We start from the raw sequence: 23,808 nt of genomic DNA, 5'->3' as shown, positions 1-23,808 counted from the left end.
GCCAAATCTTCACTGCAGACATTTTTTTAAAGTGGGAAACGTTATATTCCATTGTAATAGGCCTAGCATGCGTTCCGTTCTGACCGAGAATGTCGCATTTTGAAGGTACGGTCCTAGGAATTGCATCACTCTGTTTTGGCCATTTGATAAAAATCGAAAAGCACCAAATAGATCGCTGAGCGCCTTACCAAAATTTGATAAAATATAAATTAAAACTGTCCGGTAGGATAGTTGTATAAGGGTTGATCGTCAAAAACTTTATAGAATACATTTCCATTTGTTCAGGCATTGAAAGGACTTGGACTTCAATACCACATTTAAGTTTACTTCGGACGACAAAACCCTTCAAGAGAAAGGCAGGTTAAAAAGGTATTTGACCTAGTTTCTTTCAAGCTATATATTTTTATAAATCATAATGAATTCAGTTACCGCTTTCAGTGGAAAGAAATGTCTTGGAATTAGATCTCACTTTTATTCAGAAGTGATAATGTACTAAAATACTCTAACAAAAAAAAAAAAACAATCATTACAAAAGAATAATATAGACTATACTTCTGATTATCATATAAATACGAACTATCCCCACTACGTATACCTTTCCTTTCCATGAGATGAAATATAAATATACCTTAATCTTATATAGTTCGGTTTTGTAGATAATTTCTTTCTCAATCGCAGGTGAGTTTGTTTTAAAATGGTTTATGCTTAGCTGTCTCTCTCTTTTCTCAAACTGCATGCTGTATGTACCATAAATGATCGGGGATTATTAAATTACCGCTGTTAATATTATTTTCAATTTCTGGTCAATACAAAAAGAAAAAAAAAAGGTTTTTGCTGAGATATTTATATAAATAAAATGTAATGGAAAGTCATCTTTCAATTTTCTGCAATTCCGATTAAATTTATCTTCAATTAGATTCATAATTTACTAATGTGTACTGTAAATAAATAGTATTAGCGGAAACAATCGGGTTTTAGTTTCTTATTATGGCGTATTAACATTTCGTTTATTCTATGATTCATCGCCCAGCATTTGGGATATACCCGAATATGAAAATTGGAGTCATTAGTTGCATATGCAGCACCTCTACAATCGATAAACCTGGTTACCGTTTAAACCAAACAGTAGACTGCCTAAAATTCATATCTCAGACATAGGTATTAAGTTTACATAAATGAAATTCAGAGATGTTAAATTATGTACATAGATGACCACGCAATAAAGTATGCTGAATGCTATTTTAGAAAAAAATGCAGCACCATCCTGCATAAAACGAATATTAATTTACATCGCAAATGTTTTTTTTGGCCAAGTTTTCTCGTTTTAGAAAGCACTGTCGATCACCATACATTGAATGAAAGTGGCTCCTAGAAAAAATAAAAATATAATGGCAGATAGCAGGAAATGAACGCGGGTTCTGAAGTCCATTGACCAGTGAGCTGTAATCTCTTCCCTTACATAAAGATTTTAAATTTAAAATATCCCTTAAATTTAGTGTAAAGTGAAATTTATTTGACTGACAAAGATGAGATTATTATCATATGGTAATATTTTTGAAATAACACCTCCATCCATTGGAGAAAATATTGCCGGTGGATTATCTTGGTTATTAGAGCTTCTGTTTCTGTGTTGCCTAATAACAGTCACATATATGTAGAAAAGAATCTAAATGTGGATTTAAAAGTCGAAGTTTGATTAGTTGACAAGTATGGTTTATTTGAAATCCCTAAATCGCCAGGAGAACCCTGAAAAACTGATTTTATGCTAAAAAAAAAAATTGTATGTATTTTAAGTTATCGCCCTGAGGCATTTTCTTGATATTGCGCCATAAACAAAAAATGTTTCAAGTATAAAATATTCACATTACAACTCAGTATTAATTTATGCTGCTAGTTTTTTTTGAAAATTTTGTTTTATAGAAAAATGAATGCTAAATTCTATTCTTTGCACAATGAAATGCAAACAAATGATGCTAAATGCGTGCTTAAAGAGATGGTAAATACATTTCATTGGACAGACTTTGAATATATATTGGACGTTGGTTCAGGACCAGGCGATGTTACTTTTAATGTTATTCGACCGCTTATTGGAATCAGTTCGTATATAGTAAGTTCAAAAATATGCTGAAACATTCCTAAACAAAAAACTGACTTTTTATATTACTGAAATTAGTTCTAGTTAATTAAATTAAAAATGCTGGCCTTGATTTATTCCGTTATTTATTAAGAAAGCTCAGTACAATTTTTTTTTTGTGGATTATGGAGCTTACAAATTCTTTGTATTAGAAATTTCTTTGATAATGAAATTATTCTATTTTAAATTATTACAGGTAGGAAGCGATATTTCTGATGATTTGGTAAAATTTGCAAATGCGCGTTATTCATCAGATAATTTAAAATTCAAAAAATTAGATATTGAGAGTTATGACATCTGGGACAACTGGAAAAAAGAATCATTCGATAAAATATTCTCTTTTTATTGTTTGCACTGGATTCAAAATATAAGGTAAAGCACACCTTTTTTTAAATTGTAACTAAATATTTTCAAAGAAATTCTTTAGTATGACGTGCATTGCTTGGTGCTCTATTTCTAATTTCTGATTTGTATTAGATCGCTATAAGGTATGTTTCTTAGAAATTACACCCCCATATTTTGATCAATTTGATTCAGTTACTATATTATATAAATTTAATTATTTACCTACTTTGAATCTTGTATTAGAGCTTGTTTAAAGAGATATTATTATATGAAATTTATTATTAATCTACTCTTATACTAAAACTGAAAAAAAAGATTGTGTGCTAATTTCCACTGCCATTTTTAAAATCTTTTTCACTTGAGGCGGGTGGTCTCAATTCCAACTTAGTTATAGGGGAATATAAGGATAACATCCGTCTAGAATCTAGATAATAATTAAGTGTGGCTCGGTACTTCCTATTTGTCAATCATCATTTCAAAGAATTTTTTTTTGTTATATTTTAAATCTGTTAACTTACGTTGTATTTGATATATAGTAAGGGCGTTATGTCATAAGATCTAAAAATTTGATTCTCATGCTTCTACTTTGGCTTTATGCTCCACGAAAATACCTCGGCCTCCTCCATCACCCTCTCCCATTCCAGCAAAATAAATTACTTGTGAAAAATTATTTAAATATATGTATATGATGAAAAAAAAAAAAAAATATTGAAAGAAAACTATATTTTATTACCTCTTTGTAGGCAAGCAACCGTAAACATATATAATCTATTAAAGCCAGGAGGAGATATATTGCTTGTTATGCTAGCTAAAAACCCATTATATTTATTGTTTAAAATAATGTCAAGACTACATACATGGTCTGCATACCTAAAGGTTGTATGATAATTTCAAATAATTTGAGAAACTATATTTATAAATAGATAACATTTTAAAAGTATTTTTCAAACTGATTTCTTAAAAAGTTCTCGCCACAGTTTATTTCCTTCAAAAAAAATTCCCTATTGCAACAAAATAAGAAAAAACAAAATAAAATGACAAATAACATGACAGTATATTTCATTAAAATTACGACGCCCTCCAACATGGCCATTTCCATGTTGGGAATTATTAAGAATAGTTCATTCGTGCATGCCATTTCGAATACTTTATGCAGTTCTTTTAAAATTAGAAATGAAAAAAAATTAAAATTAGGAATGAAAAAATATAGTTTATAAATATTAAAAATTAAACAGAAGTAAATGTATACTAACTATAAAGACCGAAATAATTATTTTGTTTTTAAAGGATGTAGAAAATCTCAGATCACCATTTCAAACATCAATGAGTGCTGTTCAAGATTTTACAAGAATTTTGGAAAGCGTGCAATTTACTGAAGTCTCTGTTGTAAATAAAGAATGTAAATTCACATTCTCTTCTACAGATTCAATGTTAAGTATGTAAACATTCTTTAAGAATTATGAACATCAAATCTTTATGTCAACTGTTTTTATACTGAATCACTAAAATGACAATTGCTTCAGAATTGATTTTTTTTTTTTTTTTTTTTTTTTTTTTAGATGCAATACAAGCAGTAACTCCATTTTTGGACAAGATACCAAATAACTTGCATGCTCGATTTATAGAAGACTTGCAAAACTGCATACCACAATGCAGTTTTACTAATGTTAAAGAAGATGGTTCCTGGGAAGTGCGATATACTTTAATTGTAGCAAAAGCATCAAAAATGAATAATCATTAAATAAACTGAATAAATAAAGGTTGAAGTTGATTTCTGGTTATATAACACCCGATGATAAAGATTTCGATCAAAATCTGCTTACCAGATGATGTAAATGTTATTGAACAGGTGGTCAATTTTTAGGTTTTGTTTTAAAAAATTTGTGCAATTTTTTTTTTTTTTTTTTTGAAAACTGATTTTTGCATTGCTCAGGATTAATGGAGACTAAGCCGAGTTAGTGCGCTCTATTCACCCTGACTATTTACAAAGTGGCCTGTTCAGAGGTTGTACAACGAGGTTAGGGTTTGTCGATCCAAAGGCAATCTTACGATTATCATCACCCACACTTGTTTTGTCAAATTATTCTCATCTTTAGTCTCCTTATTACATACTTCTTCATTCATTAAAAATTATACTGTGGTACCACGTGTGTTTCTTTTGAAGGTTTCGATATTTCTTCGGAAAGCAAAGTAAAAGGATAAATATTAAAAAATTTATGGTGTAAATTTGTATACAAAGTAAACTACTACATTATAATTTCGATGAGTTTAAATCTTATTAAGGCAGTTTTACAATTATTAAATTTAGGTCTTAAATATAAATTATATAGGATAAAGAAGAATTCCGTTATCAATGACTGCATTAGTATAAATTTATGAGAATAAAAAGAAACACAGCTGTTCATTGATTTCCGCTTAATTGTAATAAAGCCTAATTTGTTCATATAGTTACCTTGCGGAATTAAAATATTAACAATTGACTTATTTTAAAGTAGTTTAAAGCAGTCCTATGATTAAGATTTTATTGAAGCAGTATATACTCATTGAGATTTGAAATACTCAAGTAAAGTGCTTCCAAAAATGAGCAATATTAGTTGTTTTTTCTCAAGCAACAAAAACTGAGTATAAATTCATTTAAGTTGAATATTTTTTTAATTAAATTTTTTTAAATCACAATTTTCAGTTGATAAATTCTTTTTTTATTTCAATCAAAGGAGGAAACAAATTTGTGATTTATGTTATGGTGAATCTTCTATAAGAAGTACTTGTTCTTCAGAATCTGAAGGTGTACATACAAAAAATTCTATAAGATTTAATAGTGGCCCTCTGGAGAACGGATTCAGATATTTACCTCTTTTGTCCCTTAAATATGGATAGCGTTTATAGTTAAACATCTCATTCGTTGTCAGATTCATGCATGCATGCAGTATCTATAAAAAAAAAAGAAAAGAAAAATTATAAAAAAGAAAATTATAATAGGCTTAATTCATTAAGATACTATCGGTAGCATGAAAATGGTCTAAAATGGAATTTGCAAGTAATGAACAAGATGAGCAATCAATGTTCGAATCCAAACGTCAGAAAAATTATATTTTTATTTCGTGCTATTTTTGAAATTTTTTTGCACTTCTACTTCAAGCAAGTTTAAATCAAAATTATAATATACAAACATAATTTTGCATAAACGTAGATCAAAATTTTATTATGATTATTCACATTCAAGCATTTAGGCTACAAAGGGCCATTGTTAGGAGCACGGCAATATTGAACAAAATGAATTTAACTTAATTAAGTAAAAGGGGGGGGGAAAAATATTAAGCATCAGCTATTATTTGACACAGTTCATAACAAAATAATAAATACTGTTAAGTTTGTCGATATTATTTAGTTCTCGGAAGGTGGTAATGTGATAATTTGTACCATAACTACCCAAACTTTTTAGTGACATCCTCTGGAATAGTACCTGAGCGAAATATCAAATTTTCTGCGATTTTTGTTTTGTTTTTGTGTTGAGGTGGCACAAATATTAATAATAATTTGTAAAAACTACTTTTTGGTACCCAATGGAGCTCTAAATAGACATTTCCGGATAAAACTGAAAATCGAAAATCTGCACGATTTATTGATTGAATGCGCGCTAAATTTACTTACAGATGTACAAGTAAGTATCCATCCAAGTCCACAGAACACAAGTGATTCTATTAATCCCAGTAAGTGTATAAAATCAAATCCTTCAATTGCCATACAGTAACAAGTGAAATAAATGGCAAATGTGCAATTAATTGCAACACTCAGGACAAATAAAAGGAACCATATTCTAAAACAAACAGAAGTAAATAATTCCAATGTGTTTATCAATTCTTAGAAAGTTTTATAAATGTAAAATAATTGGAAACAAGTTTAAAAAAAAAAATTCATATATTTCATTCATCTTAAAGTAAATCTTTTGCGTCTCACCTATTCTTTACTCCAATGCAATTATGAATAAAAGGGCAATGGTGATCAAAATATGCTACGCATCTATTACAAATTCGGCAGTGTTTAGCTCTAAGAGGCCTTATACAGCGACAGGAATGACATAATCTTGACAAGACTACCTCTCTTCTTTTCAACTTGTCATAATAAGGAATCTAGAAAATCGAATAATTTAATCAAAATTACGTTTATGTAAAAAAAATAATTAGAATAATTTTCTACTTCAAAACAATGTTGCTACCTGCTTAATTGCTCTATAATAACATTCAGAATTTTGTGGGATATAACCAGGATTTCTTCTGTTCGCCACAACCCATGACAACCACATTACTAGATTCCAATATATAAAACAATAATGTGATCCTCTGATTAAATTCCATGTTACTGGAATGCACTACAAAACAGAATGTATTGAGCGAAAAAAGAAGATGAAAATTTTATTGTTTAATTGTTTAAATATTTAGCATTTAAATTTTTTTACACTGCTTTTAAAGTTTATGTTTTTTCTATTTAAGGTTACAATTAATTATTATGAAATTAAATTTTGCGAATTTAAAATCTGAACACTAAATTCAGATAACAATAATTGCTAATTAATGCAAATTTAAGCAGATTCTTTTTACGCAATAGATTAAGATATTATTAAACAATTCTCTAACTTTATCAATCACTTCAAATAGAAAAAAATTACCAAAATTAAAAAAAATACCTTAAGAATATAAATTGGATATTCCCAACATAACACGGACACAACAAACCACAACAAAGGGCCTTTAGAGTCACCAGCTCCTCCAAACAACAGAGCCCTGCATTAAAGAATAATTTAGCAACTGATATGTCAAAAATTAAAATTCAGAATCTCTCCAGTAGTGATGGTGTACAAAATATCTATGGGCTTTATTGTACGTAAATAACTTCTAATATAGAAAATGTTCCAAAATAGATTTTTACCATATTTCTGAAATCGGAGGCATCCATCTTGACCGTCTTTTATTTTCATTAACAAGAACTTTGACAATATCATCATGACGGTGACTTTTTGCCAACATCAGAGGAGTTTTTCCATTTTTGTCTTTTGGTTCAAGATCAATTTTACTCTTCCTCGCAAAGTAAACATTAATTTTAAAATATTACAAAAGTTTCATTTTGTATTATATTGAACTTTTTATACAATTGAAAATACTACCAATAAATTTAAATTGAAAGGAAGATACCTTTAAACAAAGAATTCTGACGCAATCCACATTTCCAGAAAGACATGCCAAATGAAGAGGAGTTGACCCAAAATTGTCCGCCTTTTGAAGATCCATACCAGAGTACATCAATAATTTAATTAAATCTGGATGTCCTGAGAAACGAAATAGAGATTAATGAACCACGATGTGTTTTCGTTTATTTATAGTTAAGTAAATTTATTTAATAATACTTTGCCATTAAGATATCTTAAGTATACGATAAAATTTGTAAAGCAAATTAGCCATAATTCTCCCACTATTAATGTTATTTCCAAGGAATGATCACAAAAGTTTTAAGCCAGACATTAAATAAAATAAAATACCCTTATATGCGGCCCAATGTAAAGCACTATCGCCATTGATATCAGTGAGATGATTAAGTGCTTCCATTCCTAACAAATAAGCAGCCGAAGCAGATCTACCAAACATAGCTGCTGTCATTAAAGGAGTCAGTCCTTTAAAATCTGCAGCATTTACAGCCACTCCTGCCTTTGAAATTCATAATAACAGCGCACTTAAAATTAACATGTCCTTACTGCAATATGAAAAAATAGGGTAAAAAAAATACCTGTAACAAAACTTGCACCACAGCCGTGTGACCTTTACGACAGGCCCAATGTATTGGTCTAGGCCCTTGTGTACCTAAACATGGAAGATCTACAGGTGCCGATCTCTCGACCAGATATCTCATCACCTAAAAAGCAATTTAAGATCGAAATAAGTTAAATATTTTATAAATAGATAAAGGTAAAGCCAGAGTAAATATGATTTGGCAATTAAAATAAATTGTCTTCAATATTATTTCTTTCTTTTTTTTCAACTTACGGAATGATTTTTTGTTTATTAAATTTTGGAAATTGTAATAATAAAAAAAGTTTAACTTACCTCGACATTTCCGTCTAATGCAGCCCAATGAGCTGGTGTGTATCCCCATTCGTCCCTTGAACTTAAGGACTCAGCTCCTAATTTTTCCACCAGGCATTCTATGTCTGAAACCGCCCTGTAAGAACATATAAATGCAAATAAATGAAGAAAATAAAAACTATAGGTAGTAGGTACAATAAAAATTTGACTTCTTGAATCCAAATTATGTACTTTTTAAAATGTTATCACATTTGAAGAGTGTTGTTCTACTCTTGTTCATACTGTAGCATATCAATTCAATTCAGTTCAATTCTAGTTCAACTTTATTTTCGAAAAAAATATACAAAAATTCGCGAAATGAATTATAAAATTTAAATCTAACTTATTTTAGTCTCGCAATTCAGAAATATATTTTATCTTTTATTTAAAATTTTAGAATAGAAGGTAGATTGACGGCTAATTCAAATTGTTAAAAAATTCAGTTGACCTAAATAAATTCTAAAAGTGTCCCATGTCTAAATTCTAATACATTTATGGAGAATTATTACACTGTTGGATTTTGAACATTCTTCGTTTTCGCCTGAATAGCTAGGAATCCAGCTAGGATTCATAACATTACTAATATTATTTTTCCAAAAAAACTGTAACCGAGATGGCAATAAAGTATAGATAGGTATGGCAATTTCTTATCTCTTGCTTTCTTGCCGTGATCAGAGGCCTATCTTCTTTAGATCGTCCTAATGAAGGAGTGAAACTTCTAAAAGGAAGATTTTCCTGGAGATTTTTTTTTTTTTTGAGTGAATAGCGCCTACCAACACAATCTATCTTCTGTGCAGACACTAAATTTATCACCATATAAAGTTCTGATAGCTTATAAGTTTTTTAACTAGTATTTTCTGATGTCCTCTATTCATCATCAAATATTATTTTCTTAAATTTTTTTTCTGATCGGGTAGAGATTTTTTTTTACGAAAAAGTTACGGTTAGACCCCCACAGAATATCTTCAGTCCTTTTAAAACTCTTTTTAATAAACATTAAAATTTTTTTGAAAAACCTAAAGAAATATCAATGGAAATTCGTGCACTTTAGTTTACTTCGCTTAGTATGGTTGGAGTCACTCAGAGAAACATTTTTTATCTTTCTTTTCAACATTCTCCGACTCCTGTTTGCACAGCAACTTAAAATTATATTCCCAAATATTCAATAAAATCATTGGTCTCTCTCTTTATTTCTGCACTCATAAAACATTCTAATTTCATTTAATGATTCTCTGAAGTGATTTACTATCATCAAATATCCAACACTGACAAAGCCTCAGCATTGACGTCTGAGACATCAGAAAGCCTCATCTTGACTATATAAGAAAAATAGGCAAAGAAAAACTTGTCTTTCACATGAATGAAAGTTATTAATACAATTTCTTCTTCCTTCTTGGTGATTCCAAATTAGCCATCATGCAGAGCTTTGTTTTTATGTGGTGGGTAGTTATGTAGTCTGTCAGTACGGTATAGTCTTAAAGTCACTGTCCGGGCCGTTGCGTGAGAATTGTATTTTAATTTTATTAGTCCTATTACAAGTAATAAAATTACAAATTACTGTTGAAAATACTTTTTCTTTAGCATGGTACTTTTTATAATATTCAAGTTTTTAATAAGATGTATTTAATTATAACGGATTTAGATAATTTTTTAATTAGAATACACTTCATTATTGTATCTGGATTTCTTAAACAGAAATTTAGAAACGAAATAAAAAAAAATGAATTAGAATCTATCATGAAATCTATATACAAATATATATATTTTTTTAATCTTTAAAAAAATGAATTCTTTTAAATCTTTAATTCATATGTTCATCTATTAAATACAAAATTTTCTTTCACAAAAAACAAAAAATTTAGAAAATAATTAATAAAATAAGGTCTAGATTGATTGTAGTACAAACGAACATTTTTTTTCGCATACAGTTAACATTATTTATTGGCAAAGAGTGACCTTAACCCAAATATGTTTTTTAAAAAAAAAAAAAAAAAAACCTTTCTGGGTAAATTCTTAATTAATTATACACTTTATGAGATTAAAATCCTATTTATATTGTTATTAAGATATAAATTTATTCGTATTTCTTAATAAAATTAATCCTTTATTAAATAGACAATTCAGAAGATATGTGTGGAGGATTTGGAAATTAAAAAAAAAAAAAATCTGTTTTATAAAAAGCAGCTATCGTAAAAATGTACGAAACATTATATTTCTTTAATAATATTAATATAATTTTCAAGCCCTATAATTTTAAACTCGCTCAATAAAATGAACATATATTTTTTTGCTTGTTTGGCGAATTCAAACTGATTTCTTAGTCTAGAACAAGTATTTTTAAAATAGAATAGTTTTAAATGAATGTTACTTAAAGAAATAAAATAAACCCTAAACGTCAAGTGACAACGTTTAAAAAATTTCACTTACCCGTTACGTACTAGATCAAAAACAGATTTATAAGTATGTCCAACATTGAATTCGGTACTTTCAGAAAATGGTATCGAATTTATATCTTTATTATCTGAGGAGACTGGACCAGACACCATGTTGCAGGATTGCCCAGCGCCTGGTTCAGTACTCCAGACACTTTGGGCTGTCCCTGGACTTGGAAACACCTTGGACAACGTATTTGCTGTTTTTCTTCCAGTAAAAAATTAATTACTCTCAAAAGTACACTTTTATCATAACTGTGTTAACTTGTAACCAAGCTATCAAGATTGCCTGATAAGAGCGTTACAATCAATAACAGTACCACAATGCGCAATCTCCTTTAACTTCTCAGAAATAATTAAAATGTGATTAAAGTTGTTGTAGTTTAAACAAATTGTATACCTTTGGAAGAAATATATCACGGATGTATCTACATCCTAATTTATGCGATTTACGTCATTCGAATTTAGAGTTTCTTTTTAACTGCTTCTCCTATTTAAAGAACCTAAACATTCCCTCTTCAAAGTTAATAGAAATAGTTTTTATAGGTATGTTTGACCGAACAAATTCAAAATTCTGTGTAAAAGAACGTTTATCAACTGACTTCACTTTCTTAAACCACCAATTTTGTACTTTCCGTTAGAAAAAGATTGGAATCAGTGAAATTTTGGTTTTCTTGTTTTCACAGGAAATAATTGTTTTTAAGGGCCCCCGAACTAAAAAAAAATTGTTCGTGAGCCCGACTATGACTAGTCAGAATGGTTCGAAAAGATAAGTCGCTAGTTCAAGTTCACTATCTGTTTGATCTAAGCTATTACACAGAGCAACAGGCAGTGCTCATATTGCTTACTTTTAGATCTAGCGCTATTATTCGAGAGTACAGGTATTCCTCTAAAGTACCAAGTTTATTGTAGTATAGTTTTATTTACTGCGCTATATTATTATGTCAATATGAATTAAATATATTGCCAAAATTTCAAATTCGAAGAAAATTAAGTTGAAATACTTATCAACGAAACATTATTCCAGCAAAGTTCTTAGGAAGTGACAAAGTTGAGCACTTCTATAAACCGATTATTTAGAAAAATGTCCTCTTTCAACAGAAGTATGCCATTATGGTTAATTAAGATAAAGCTGAACTTAACTTACTCGAACTGTTAAGTCCTTAAACCATGAATTGGATAACAACGTTGCTTTCATGAGCCACTGTAGCATTCCTAAATTCTACTCCCTTGACAGACTTATCTATCAGCACGGGAAGAAACCCCTCCGCGAAACCAAGTGGTATACTTAGGTGATAAACAACTTAAATCAATCAGTCAAGATAGCACACTATCCGATTCACACTCAAGAAGATTTAAAACAGAAAACCATACTTGTGCGACAAACGCAACACATATTAAAAAAATTCTAAGAGTCCTTCAAATCTAATGAATACAAACTTCAGCATTTCAAATTCATCGATCCTAAGCCTGACTTACTGTAGTTTCTCCATTAGATACTCCTTTCGCTGACAACAAGTTTTGGGAAAAATTGGACAAAGAATATCTGTTATTTTTTCACCCACAAACAGAAGTGCCCAGCAAAGACGATATTGAAGATCTCTACCAGTTATGTACCATGGCTCGAGTTTGCCTCATGCCCAATTTACGTTAAAAACCTTACGAACCAATAAATAAAATGTATTATTTTTTTTAATATATCGAAAAATAAATGATTTCTTAATGTCATTATAAAGCATAAGATTTTTTGTTGTTGTAATCTTGTGTGTACACAGTTTTTATCTTTATTTTACAGTAAAATTTCAATTTATATATTAATAAAAATTTACATTTCTTCACATCATTGTAGTAATCTTTGTCTTTTTCTGTAATTTATTTCGTTACCTTCTGGCTTTCCTTTTATAACTAGTTTTACATTTTTTTAAACTAACCTTTTTTTAAGTATCTGATGTAAATACTTCGTTACTTTTTTTTATTTAAGGATGGTCAACATCTGAGGTCATTCATGCCCGGAGCTTTTTTCAGTGCACCGCCGGCCTCCGGAGAAAACTTCTTTTATAACAAACAACCCTTTCCATCACCGGACAGTGAGTTGTAAGAAGCTCCAAGCTAGAGGAAAACTAAGGGTTGGCTGAATTCGAACCTGGGATCTCCGCGTTGGAATACAGTAAAACTACTGAGCTAACACCTTCTTTGAATATTTATATTATTTGAGATTCGAGGAAGCAGTGACTTTACGCTTTTTCAACTGTACTTTTAACATAGTGACATGAATGTTATTAAAATCTACTAATTTTTTTTTTTGTATAAATTTCAACATTAAGAACATTTTTCTATGTAAATTGCGATTACAAAGAGTGCGTGAATGAGTGTTCACATCAGATTTATTTTTATCATATAATTTCTCGGAAATTATTTATTATATGATGATCCGGCTTTACTCGTCATACCCCGACCTTTTTCTTCCATTTTGAAGTTCCCCCTTCACAGGTAGAAATGCAAAATTAAGAATTGCATCACCTCTTGAGTGCAACAGCCACTTATGAAACTTTTAAAATAATGGAATGAGTAAAAGAATAAAAAGGATAATAAATACACACTCTTTCTTTGAAAAATAAATTTCTCTTTGTAATTTATGAGTCTTCCATGACTAAAACAAAAATAAATAACACTGCAAAGAATGTGCGAGTAATAATTTATGGATGTTTTTTTGGAGATCACAGATAGATACATTTAAAAAAAAAAAAAATTTTTTTAAATAACAAGATCACATACTGTACAATAAATAGTGCTTGGTCAAGCTACTGTCAAATAAACGTTAGAAATTTTGGGTAACTATATTATTAATTTACTAAATTTAAATAAACTTGTAAGTACTTACTATTAATACTTATGTAAATACTTTTTCTAATTCTTTGCAGATTTGTCACTTTTTAACACATATCGATTAATCATAGAGAAGATGACCCCAATAGTAAGAGTACCTACAACAGTTCCCTGAGCTGCAACTCGAAGTTGCATCAAATATACACTAGTTGACATTTTTCCTCTTCTTTTGAACATATACGCACCATAGCCACATGCCATCAGTAAGCCACAAATACCTGGATAAAACAAATTAGAAAATAGGAATATTAAATTTTTAAAGGTCAATTTGCATATTAAAATCTGATGGGAACACTCACACTACTTTCTCTTCGTGCAATTTCCTTTATCGTAAAGAAGTTTGCTTGCAATTATACTGTGTAAGAAAAACTATATTAACTAAAAAATTTCAGCATAATAGCACATCCGTTTGATTTATTTTCTTGAAATTTAGAGTTTTATCAACATTAGTTGAATTACTTTAGTATGATTTAACTTAAATATCGCAGTAAGTAATGGGTATTTTCTTTCGCAGAACCTGAGCACATAAAATAACTTCTCACAGAAGTATTAAGTTCTTTTAAAACATTTCTAAATTTCTCAAAGACTTGAAAATCAGAAATTACTTATTTATTCGAATTTTATTATTTTTATTGTTGGTCATGAACTATAACTATAATTTTAAACCCAATGTGAACGTATAAACTTCATTTCTCAAAAAAGTACAAAATACTAAATTTCCTTTGTATATAGAATACAATATATACAATGTTTAAGTGATTAGTCTCACTAAGTTGTGAGGTCACAAATTATACACATAAATGTTCTTTAGATGGAAGTACCACCTTACCAAAAGAACTGTCTTACGAAGCATTTTTATAGTAAAAAGTTTCAAAAATTTAGAAAACTACATGTATACAATGAGCATACGAAGTTTAAGAAAAATCGTTATAGCACTTTTCTAATAAAATCCAAAAAATTGAAAATCAATTTAAAAAAATAAATAAGATGGCATATTTGTCTGATATTTGTCCAAAAGCATATGGCCGAGTCACGTACACTGACAACTTGTAAAAACCATTTTTTCTGAATTAATGAAACACAAAACAGATATTTGCGATGTAAACTCAAAATCGAAAATCTTAAGATCATAAATACCTCTCGGAAAGTATGAGAAAATCAAAATTTCTTAAGTAGGTGCTTTTCAATGATAATCAATAACTTCATGACCAACAATAAAAATAATAAAATTCGAATAAATAAGTAATTTCTGATTTTCAAGTGTTTGAGAAATTTAGAAATGTTTTAAAAGAACTTAATATTTCTGTGAGAAGTCATTTTATGTGCTCAGGTTCTGCGAAAGAAAATACCCATTACTTACTGCGATATTTAAGTTAATAACAGGCAGTATAAAACATTTCATGTATAAATACACATAATAAATAACTATAATTTTAAACCCAATGTGAACGTATAAACTTCATTTCTCAAAAAAGTACTAAATACTAAATTTCCTTTGTATATAGAATACAATATATACAATGTTTAACGAGATCGACCTAAAAATCCCGATCCAACTTTCTCCAGAATAGTTTATATTTTGCAACAATTTCGTGAAAATGTCCACCTCTTTTTTATATAAAGACGTGCACTTAACTCTTACGGGATTCACGATTCAGTACCTTGTAATGAAATTCCATATATCAAGATGCTTCGCACAGGCATGGTGAATACGTTTCGCTTCTTAACCTTAAGCATTTATTGACATTCTTGATGACAATTTCTATCGCTAAGGCAAACTGAGACAAGATTCGCTGAAGATATATTTTCTTCTTTACTGATTTCACAAGCGAAAGATAGTTTGCTCATTTACTCTTATTTTCTGAGAGTGAGACCGAAGCAGGTATTCCCAGGAGATATAACAAAATGCACTTCGCTGTTTTTAAAATATTCTTTTAAATAAAAAGTATTCAACTGAAAGATTTAAACGAAGGTTTTTCTCTATTTCGATTTAGTGGCAAAATTGTTTTATGTAGTTATGTATTGATTTTGGTATTGTATTTTGGTTGATCTTAACTTTGTAATACGATACAAAGTAATACAACATAACGGAAACGTAAAATTTTTAGCAAAATTTACAGTTGACTTAGTCTGAGTAAAATAAAAAATGTTGAGTATTTTACACTTGAACACATTCCGCCAGATCTATAGTTGAATTTGCCATATAAGAATCCATCAAATGCAAAATAATATCGACTGTATTGTTAGCAAATTTTCATTAGCTGCTTTGAGGAGCAAAGAGTCACCATAGCCGAAAATGACAGTTTCCAAGAATGCTGGGAAAGCATGCCATACTACACAAAGAAATTAATGAATTTAATTCTTCACCTTGAGATAATTAATTGAGGTATGACATTTTGCATAAGGTAAATATAATTAACAAATATTTACGCAAAAAATATGCTTTATTTAAGAATGAAAAATATTATCTTAACAAAACCAACTGTAAACTTACCAATCGGCATAAATGGATTTTCTTTTACTTTTCTAGATAATTTGTTCGTATGTGATTCATCATATTCCTCCATACTCTAAAAAGAAAACAAGAATAATTTCTACAAAATAGCACAACTTCCGAACTTCTAATGAAGCATTTGAGATCTAAACGAATTTATAAAGAAAGTTTAGGCCTGTATTTTTTTTTTTTTTGACATAAGTAAATTGAGAGACTAATGGAAATATTATAATATACTTACTCAGTCAGTTTTGATGCAAAGTTCTTTCGAAAATGATTCACACAGATAGTTTCTTATAACAACAACAAAAAAAAAAGAAACTTAATCTGATTCAAAACTAGCTCGTGCAACTTGGGTAATCAAGATGAAAAAGAAAAAAAATCATCTGTCTGTAACCTACAAAAAACCTTCGTTGTGTTTTCAAATAGGTGAGCCATTTAGGGGAAAAATTTAACTTTTTGTGAAATTAGCTTATGCAATTGTGGTCCAAGGAATTAATAATTCTGAAGCATATTTTAAGAATGTTTTGTTTAAAAAGGAAGCGTTATTTATAAGAAAAAGTATCCAACGCAGATTTTGTCATTGTACGAAGAGAAAAGGTTGAAATTAAAATTGTAACTTAATTTTCACTTACAAATTACGCAAAAAAGTGTGTAAGTTGATATGTTTGTACAACAGAGAAGTGCTGATGCTTACTTCAGTAGTTTGTTTTAAATAATCTTTTAGTACATTTTTTAATCATGAGTCGCATTTTTGTAATTGTTGCAATTTATGAATAAAAACTATTGCTGATTAAAAATGCATTTGCAAATTGCAGTTGATTCAGAGTACCTTTACCAAAATTTATCAAATATCTGAAATGAAACAGACAAACTGATGAGATTTCAATTTTAAAGCAATCTTTATCTAAATAATGGGTCATTTAAAATTATTTCTCTAGGTTTCCCCATTTTAGAAACTGGAAGGTCCTTCAATTCTTATGAGACTAAAACCAAGTTCTCCAACCGTAAGCCCTTTAAAGGTCTTACTTTATAAGGCCAGATTGAGTCTATGTTAACACAAACAATCCCGGGCTTATCACATCCTCCTATAATTACAACTTATAGCATTGAACTGAAAATAAATACAGATAACAATACTAGACTACTTCTATAGAAAATTGTACATTTTGGCGGCAGTAAAATGTGTGGTTGAAAAGAAATCGAAGGAAAGACACTATTTGAGACTTATTTCTTCACATCCTGACGAACAGTTGTGTTATACTCTCAAACTAAGGAACCACTGTCTTACTTGGTAAAAGCAGACAACGGTATCGTTCTATCTTCGTCCAGCCTCATATCGTAAGTGAATTCAGGGATGAGATCCATCCAGAAGAGGAGCAGCAGAGAATGCTTTTAAGGAAAGAATGTGACATGTGTAGGTTTCCATGTGAGCCCAAACCCAACCAATGCTAGTATCTGGTTCAGTACAACTTACAGTACTGTACTTGAAGAATTGGTTTTAATGGTTTCAAAATTCCTGGCCTTAGCCAGACGAGGGTTTACGGTTTATTTAATGTTATTACAGACATTTTTATTTTGAAAAATTAGATGTCTGGAGATAATCCTCACATGATTTTCTCTTACCAGAATTTACGCTACAAAATTTTCTTGAATCAATTTTGGGTACAAAAAAATCGCCAAAACCTACGATGAATTTTTCCATTTTTTAAAGAATTTTTAAGTTATTAATTAAATAAAAAGTAAGTAAAGTAATCGTCAATTTTTTCAGGCGGGGCTTAACTTCCAACTACCATTTACTAGGTGTCGTGGACGGAGGCGACTAGCAAACGTAATTTACTATTTCTCATTTAACCATTAAATAAAATCCAAGGCCACGATCGGGAATCGAACCCAGTATCACAATGCATATTAGCGTTGCAGGTCTGGCCTCTTAACCCGCTCGGCTACCGTGGCGCATATTAATTAAATATTTATAGAGTAAGCGAAATCTTACTCTACTACTAAAAGAAGATATTGCAGTCACGCAAATTTTACACCGAAAAGATCCGTACTGAGATTTTTCAAGTATAAAAAGTGGGATTATCATTAATTGGATTGTGTGGTAAATCATGGATAGTCCAAAATTTTATTCCGACTCCGTGGCTCCAATACTTATTATGGTAAGAAGAAAATGGGTTAATCTTCCCTCTAAAATAGAAGATATACATAGAAGTATAATAAGCGGCCTTATTAACAGTGTGATATTAATAAAAATTAAATATACAGGAAAACATTAAATTCGAAGAAAATCGGTTAGAACAGCAGTGCAATATTACTGAATATGTTATTTATTTTTTTTTCGCTTCTAGTAATTAAAGTAAAATATTTTGCAACTTGTGATTAAGAGATAATTATATATTACACTCCTGATATCTAATTTATTTTTCGGTTAAGTTGGGTTTAAAATGTCTCTAGGTCATGGCAACATTTTTCTCACACCTATCAATATCCTGTGAGGATATCATGGTCACTAGATCCTAGATATGTAAAAATCTTCTCTTTCAATGGCATACTCTTCTTTGGCTAATAATACAACTCGTAAATAATAAAGCCCGTTACTTTTAAGCCTTGAATCGCGTGATATCTAAAAGCAAGAAGCGCAAAATCGTTGCGAGAATGATGCTGACTCTGGTGAGTAAAGAAATTTAATACAATGAACCCTTATTACGAAGTCAGCATTTGTTCACAATAGTAGCAATAGAATTCTTCACTGTCGAAAATATTTTGGCATAAATTGAAAAAAATCAAAAGTTTTGGTTAAGCTAAGCTATTGAGAGCGAATAACTCTTGCAATATCTCAAATATCTGGTGTCTACAGATCGGCAAGGTCGACTAAATTTCTAATGATGTAGCCAGTTCATAACATCCAAAGGAGTCCTAGTAATAGTTGCTTCAAAAAATGTCTGTTATTTCATATTCTGATAACCGGCGATTTTACGGTTGAGGTGCATGCGAAACAGGTTTTAACTTAATATGCAATTGTCTATTAATTCAAATGATTAGTAAATCATTCATCTATTCATCAAAAAATGACTTCAACTTAAATGACTAAAATTAAGAGCATTCTTCAAGAATTTTGTATTTATGCTTTCTATCTGTAAGGTAGTTAGTAGCACCTGTTAAGTGCCAATTGAAACTTTTTTTAATGATTGCTAATTGCCAATTGAACGAACTAAAAAAGGTGGTGATGTTTTTCAGGGAACATCAATATAATCGAAAGAAGAAAAAGATGTAAAAACAATTTATTCACAATTATTCCTCCTGTACAACAGTGGTTTTTTCAGAGACATAAAGACCATCCAAAAACTTCCGGATATCCTTATTCTTCACTGTTGTTGACTGCTGTATGAGGGCAGCTGAAAATAAATAGCATAGATTACTCAAAGAAAATAATGAAAAAAGCATGCTACTGCGGATAAAATAATTTTTTTTGACCTGTATTCTTGATCCCATCAACTATTATACTGTTATGAATTAAAAAAAAAATAAAATAAAATAAGTTATGAAATTAACAGATTCACCACAATGATACAAATGGTTATTTCCATTTCGACAGGTAACTTTTATTATTTATAACGTCCATAAGCAACTGCAGAAGGCTGCAAGAACAAGAAATTCCTTGTATCTCCATTACTCATACTAGTAAACCATCTTCAGCACAATGTGGATCTCCCACGACTGTGACCCATATGAAGGGCAGCCGAATGAACAAAAATATATCGTTCGCTCAGGTGGCATCAGGCCAGCCGCCGCCTCAGACTGTATCCATTAAAATCGTCAGCCTATTACCATCCTCAGTTCCTTCCTTACGGATTTCAAATCCTTTATCTTCCCATTAATCTCCCTTCTTTTATCTGTAGTGAACACTCCTACTTGCTCCTTAATGCCATTTCTAACAACCTAACATTCCCTTACACTGCTTTTTTGGAATGACGGACATTACAATCGAAGACATTAACTGGACATACTCTTACAAACAAAAGGAATCGACATTGCATTAATTACTGAAACCCTCTTCACTCACAGATCTCTATTTTTTTTATCACAGACTACACTGTTTACAAGTCGCATCATGCAGACGGTATAGCACACGGCAACTCAGCGATTCTCATTGACAAATCTTTTTATCACACCACCCAAATACCCCCTAATCCAACAAACTACCTTCAATCATCTGCTATTTCTCTGAACGCACAACCATTCCTTCAAACGTATACTGTCCCCCAAACCAAGTAATACGCTCAAACGACTTCCTTTTCTTCTTCTAATCATTTTGTCCTGGGTTCATCTGCGGAGTGACCACAATGCTGAACATCCAGCCTGGGGAAGTAGTTTTTTTTTTTTCTACCAATCTCATAATATTAATGAGATCTTAAAAATATCCTGGAATTTGCAAAGTTCAAGCTAATTGTGGAAGTGGAACTTTGCAGATCAGGTTTGTGTTTGAGTTTATTGTTCTTAACATTTTTTGGAAAAATTGTTCTCGTGGGTTCTTAAGGAGATTTGTGGATGAGGTTTGAATTTTAATTGTTAGCACAAGTTACGTCATAGGACAGCATGAGAGGGCATTTACAGACTAGCGACCTGATTACATTTTACTCTACGACTAACTAATCCTTTAAGATGTTCAATCAAAGTAAACCTTTAAAGGAATAAACTAGATGTTTAATGGGATAAAGAAAATCAAATGAGGTTCGCCTTATTATTTAATACTGGCAGACCATTACATTGTTGGAAGATTACACTAAACATTTTTTATCGGAAGATTCGCTTAAAAGCCACAGAAATGTTCACGACTGAAGTTTGCCACTTCATTAGTCCTATAGGACACTTGAAAAATTTAACATATTTTTTGGGTTATTATTAAGAAGACATTATGGCAGCCAGAGATAATAAAAAGAGATAATCACCTGATCTAGAAACATCTTCAATACTGTTTCCTTCTATTATGAGTTCATCCTTTTGTTTCGTGGAATTTGTAACAGTAACTCCAGCCGCCATCCTCACTTTTCTTATGTACTTTTCCCCAAGGAAATTACGGATTTCAATCAGGCTGTTGTTTTCTGTCACTACGCAGTTAATTGGGAAGTGAGCATATACTGCTCTCATTTTGTATAGAAACCCCTGAAACAAGAAATTTATTGCAACAAAAGTCGAAAAGAAGACAGTCGTAAATAACTTTTCTTGCTGCTTAATTACAGTACATTACACCAAACAAAACATACCCTTAAAAATTAAATGCACAAGCCATTCTGTGATTTTAATAATAGTTTAAGATAATGTGAAAAAGAACACGACAGAATCACTGTTGAATTTAACCCACGATCCACAAATTTGAAGTATAGGGTATACCGCAACGTGAATGTGATATCCCCTTTTTCTGAAAAATTGACTCGCCTCCGTTTTAGTAATAATTTATTTAGAGAATTTTTTGTAATACCTATTTCATATTTGAAATGAATTTGTTACTTCTGTATAAACTTTCTCACATGAGTCAAACAAAATTACAATTTACCAATTTACAAACTGGTATTCCTTTAGCATAACGAGACAATAAATTGCTTGCATGTAACAATGGTACTATTTTTCTAAAAGAAATGATGAGAACACAATGAGTAATATCAGAAGCTCAAGATCAAATGAGGCTTATCAAAACCTGACTTTTGAATCAATACCGAACAGCTCGACTTTAGTTTACCCAACGAGAAAGAGATACATGAAGAAGTGTCCATAAGATGAGTAACCATCTTCCTTTAGTCACTAAATTAACATGTAAGACGTGACTAAAGGTAAAATCTGCATTCACCTAACAATTGGTTCATTGGTTGCTTCATCTATGTGGAGAAGCTTAACCCCTTAACGAGCACGCTCGAGATAACTCGAGTGCGCTAAACTGGCCAAACTAGGCACACTCGAGATAATTCGAGCGGCGTTGTACTTTATGCTGCTATAATTTTTCAGTCGAATATAATCGAGAATTGAAAATAATGTGAAAGCAAAGAAAAACAATCGTTTTGTTGATATTTATCATTTACATGGGATTGTAAGCTATAACACTTACTTAATCGTATAAAATATAGTGGTTTTTTTTGTTGTTTTTTTTTTTTCAAAAAAACTTCATTAAGGGGTTAAGTGACCGCTTGATGTTCGCTGAAAAGCTTACATAAGTCAAATGGCAGGTCTTCTTGACATTAAATCAGCTTTAACTTTTTAACGGCCCCTTTAATAATAATCCTAACTTGAATACACTGTGGGAGGAACGTACCATATGAATGAGTTTCCAGCAATAGAATCTATCATTCATATTTTTTGCTCTTACTCATTTATCTTTTAAAAAGGTTATTGTTGCCATCACAAATGACCGAGAAGAAATTTCTGTATTGTTTTGACAACAAAGCATCAAAAGCACGAAATTACAGAAATTCTTCAGGTTCTTAACGGATATCAATAAAACCATTTTTACGATTCATAGCATGATTATAAATGACAAATCATTGTAAATATGATGGTTTCATTACGTTATTAAGAAAGACTAGAATAATAAATTCTCGAGACATGAAATTAAATGATGTTACCTTTGTTACTCCTTTTATCATGTTTTCTATGTGGGAGCAAACTGTCCGAACTGCGGCAAGTTCTTTTTTAGTGCCAAACCATTTCTCAACTTTTAAAAGTTTCGGGTTTAACATTTGTATATCTAGAGCCAAGTGCCTAAATGTACGTTTTAGAACACCTCTTGGCCCCTTTACAGTTACAAGCCTTGATTTTACATGGCATGTCACGCCTTCAGGAATTTTCACTGTCTGATTGACCACAATTTGCTTCATCCTATAATAACATAACGAGCATTAAGTTAAGATTATATATGGCAACAAATTCGAGAGAAAAACAATACTTCTGTCAATTATAGATTAAAATTTTACTTAGATCAATCAATATAACCTATACTCTAGCTCAGTATTATAAATTTTAAAGCAGTATCTCAACTAAATATTTACGTTATTAATAGATAGATGCACCAACATGAAATTAATTATTAAAAACTAATGGGATGGTATTAGAAAAAATGGATTGAAATGGATAAAAGAAAAATCAAATTACCCCACCTTACAAAAAATTCACTTAAAAAGACTCCACCATGCGTTTGTAACCTTACTACTACATGTATAATCATGACAGGCTGCATCATTAATTTCTAATCATGTAATTTAAATTTTATTGAATGACATTGAAAAAGTAAATAAAATAATGTTTTTAACTGCTATTTTTTACTGCAAATATAATTAACTAAAAATTGATGTTGTTGACACACAGCTTTATTTTAAAAATTGTTTTTAATAATGCCAAAGAAGTTCTTCAATA

General features: G+C 30.4%; 4 protein-coding genes across 6 annotated transcripts; 1 reads left to right on the top strand and 3 right to left on the bottom strand.

The window, feature by feature from the left end:
* Positions 1 to 606: 606 nt before the first annotated feature.
* Positions 607 to 4,220, top strand: LOC141456928 (juvenile hormone acid O-methyltransferase-like). Its single transcript, XM_074133339.1, has 6 exons — positions 607 to 678; positions 1,921 to 2,107; positions 2,331 to 2,506; positions 3,223 to 3,355; positions 3,767 to 3,914; positions 4,039 to 4,220. The coding sequence occupies exons 2-6, from the start codon at positions 1,925 to 1,927 to the stop codon at positions 4,218 to 4,220; spliced, it is 822 nt and encodes a 273-aa protein (XP_073989440.1). The 5' UTR covers positions 607 to 678; positions 1,921 to 1,924.
* Positions 4,221 to 5,112: 892 nt separating this feature from the next.
* Patsas (palmitoyltransferase Patsas) lies at positions 5,113 to 11,312 on the bottom strand. Its single transcript, XM_074133333.1, has 11 exons — positions 11,020 to 11,312; positions 8,575 to 8,689; positions 8,258 to 8,383; positions 8,013 to 8,178; positions 7,669 to 7,802; positions 7,406 to 7,551; positions 7,164 to 7,260; positions 6,696 to 6,848; positions 6,437 to 6,609; positions 6,131 to 6,296; positions 5,113 to 5,409 (listed from the first exon to the last, which is right to left on the bottom strand). The coding sequence occupies exons 1-11, from the start codon at positions 11,136 to 11,138 to the stop codon at positions 5,218 to 5,220; spliced, it is 1,587 nt and encodes a 528-aa protein (XP_073989434.1). The 5' UTR covers positions 11,139 to 11,312; the 3' UTR covers positions 5,113 to 5,217.
* Positions 11,313 to 13,626: 2,314 nt separating this feature from the next.
* LOC141456933 (HIG1 domain family member 1A, mitochondrial-like) lies at positions 13,627 to 16,806 on the bottom strand. Its single transcript, XM_074133348.1, has 3 exons — positions 16,646 to 16,806; positions 16,405 to 16,480; positions 13,627 to 14,128 (listed from the first exon to the last, which is right to left on the bottom strand). The coding sequence occupies exons 2-3, from the start codon at positions 16,475 to 16,477 to the stop codon at positions 13,932 to 13,934; spliced, it is 270 nt and encodes an 89-aa protein (XP_073989449.1). The 5' UTR covers positions 16,478 to 16,480; positions 16,646 to 16,806; the 3' UTR covers positions 13,627 to 13,931.
* Positions 16,807 to 19,672: 2,866 nt separating this feature from the next.
* RpL9 (ribosomal protein L9) lies at positions 19,673 to 23,697 on the bottom strand. 3 transcript variants are annotated; one of them, XM_074133340.1, is made up of 4 exons: positions 23,553 to 23,697; positions 23,022 to 23,274; positions 21,357 to 21,570; positions 19,673 to 19,802 (listed from the first exon to the last, which is right to left on the bottom strand). In XM_074133340.1, the coding sequence occupies exons 1-4, from the start codon at positions 23,633 to 23,635 to the stop codon at positions 19,699 to 19,701; spliced, it is 654 nt and encodes a 217-aa protein (XP_073989441.1). In that variant the 5' UTR covers positions 23,636 to 23,697; the 3' UTR covers positions 19,673 to 19,698. The 3 variants fall into 3 exon arrangements, with proteins under 3 accessions (XP_073989441.1, XP_073989442.1, XP_073989443.1); XM_074133341.1 differs by having other exon boundaries at positions 23,445 to 23,583; XM_074133342.1 differs by having other exon boundaries at positions 23,370 to 23,563.
* Between the last annotated feature and the right edge of the window lie 111 nt (positions 23,698 to 23,808).

The sequence above is a fragment of the Rhodnius prolixus genome, unplaced genomic scaffold (assembly GCF_049639745.1).
Source record: "Rhodnius prolixus isolate KJV_2025 unplaced genomic scaffold, Rpr scaffold_10, whole genome shotgun sequence".
Taxonomy (NCBI): domain Eukaryota; kingdom Metazoa; phylum Arthropoda; class Insecta; order Hemiptera; family Reduviidae; genus Rhodnius; species Rhodnius prolixus.
The sequence above is the reverse complement of the archived record's forward strand: the minus strand, read 5'-3'. Positions and strand labels throughout refer to the sequence as shown.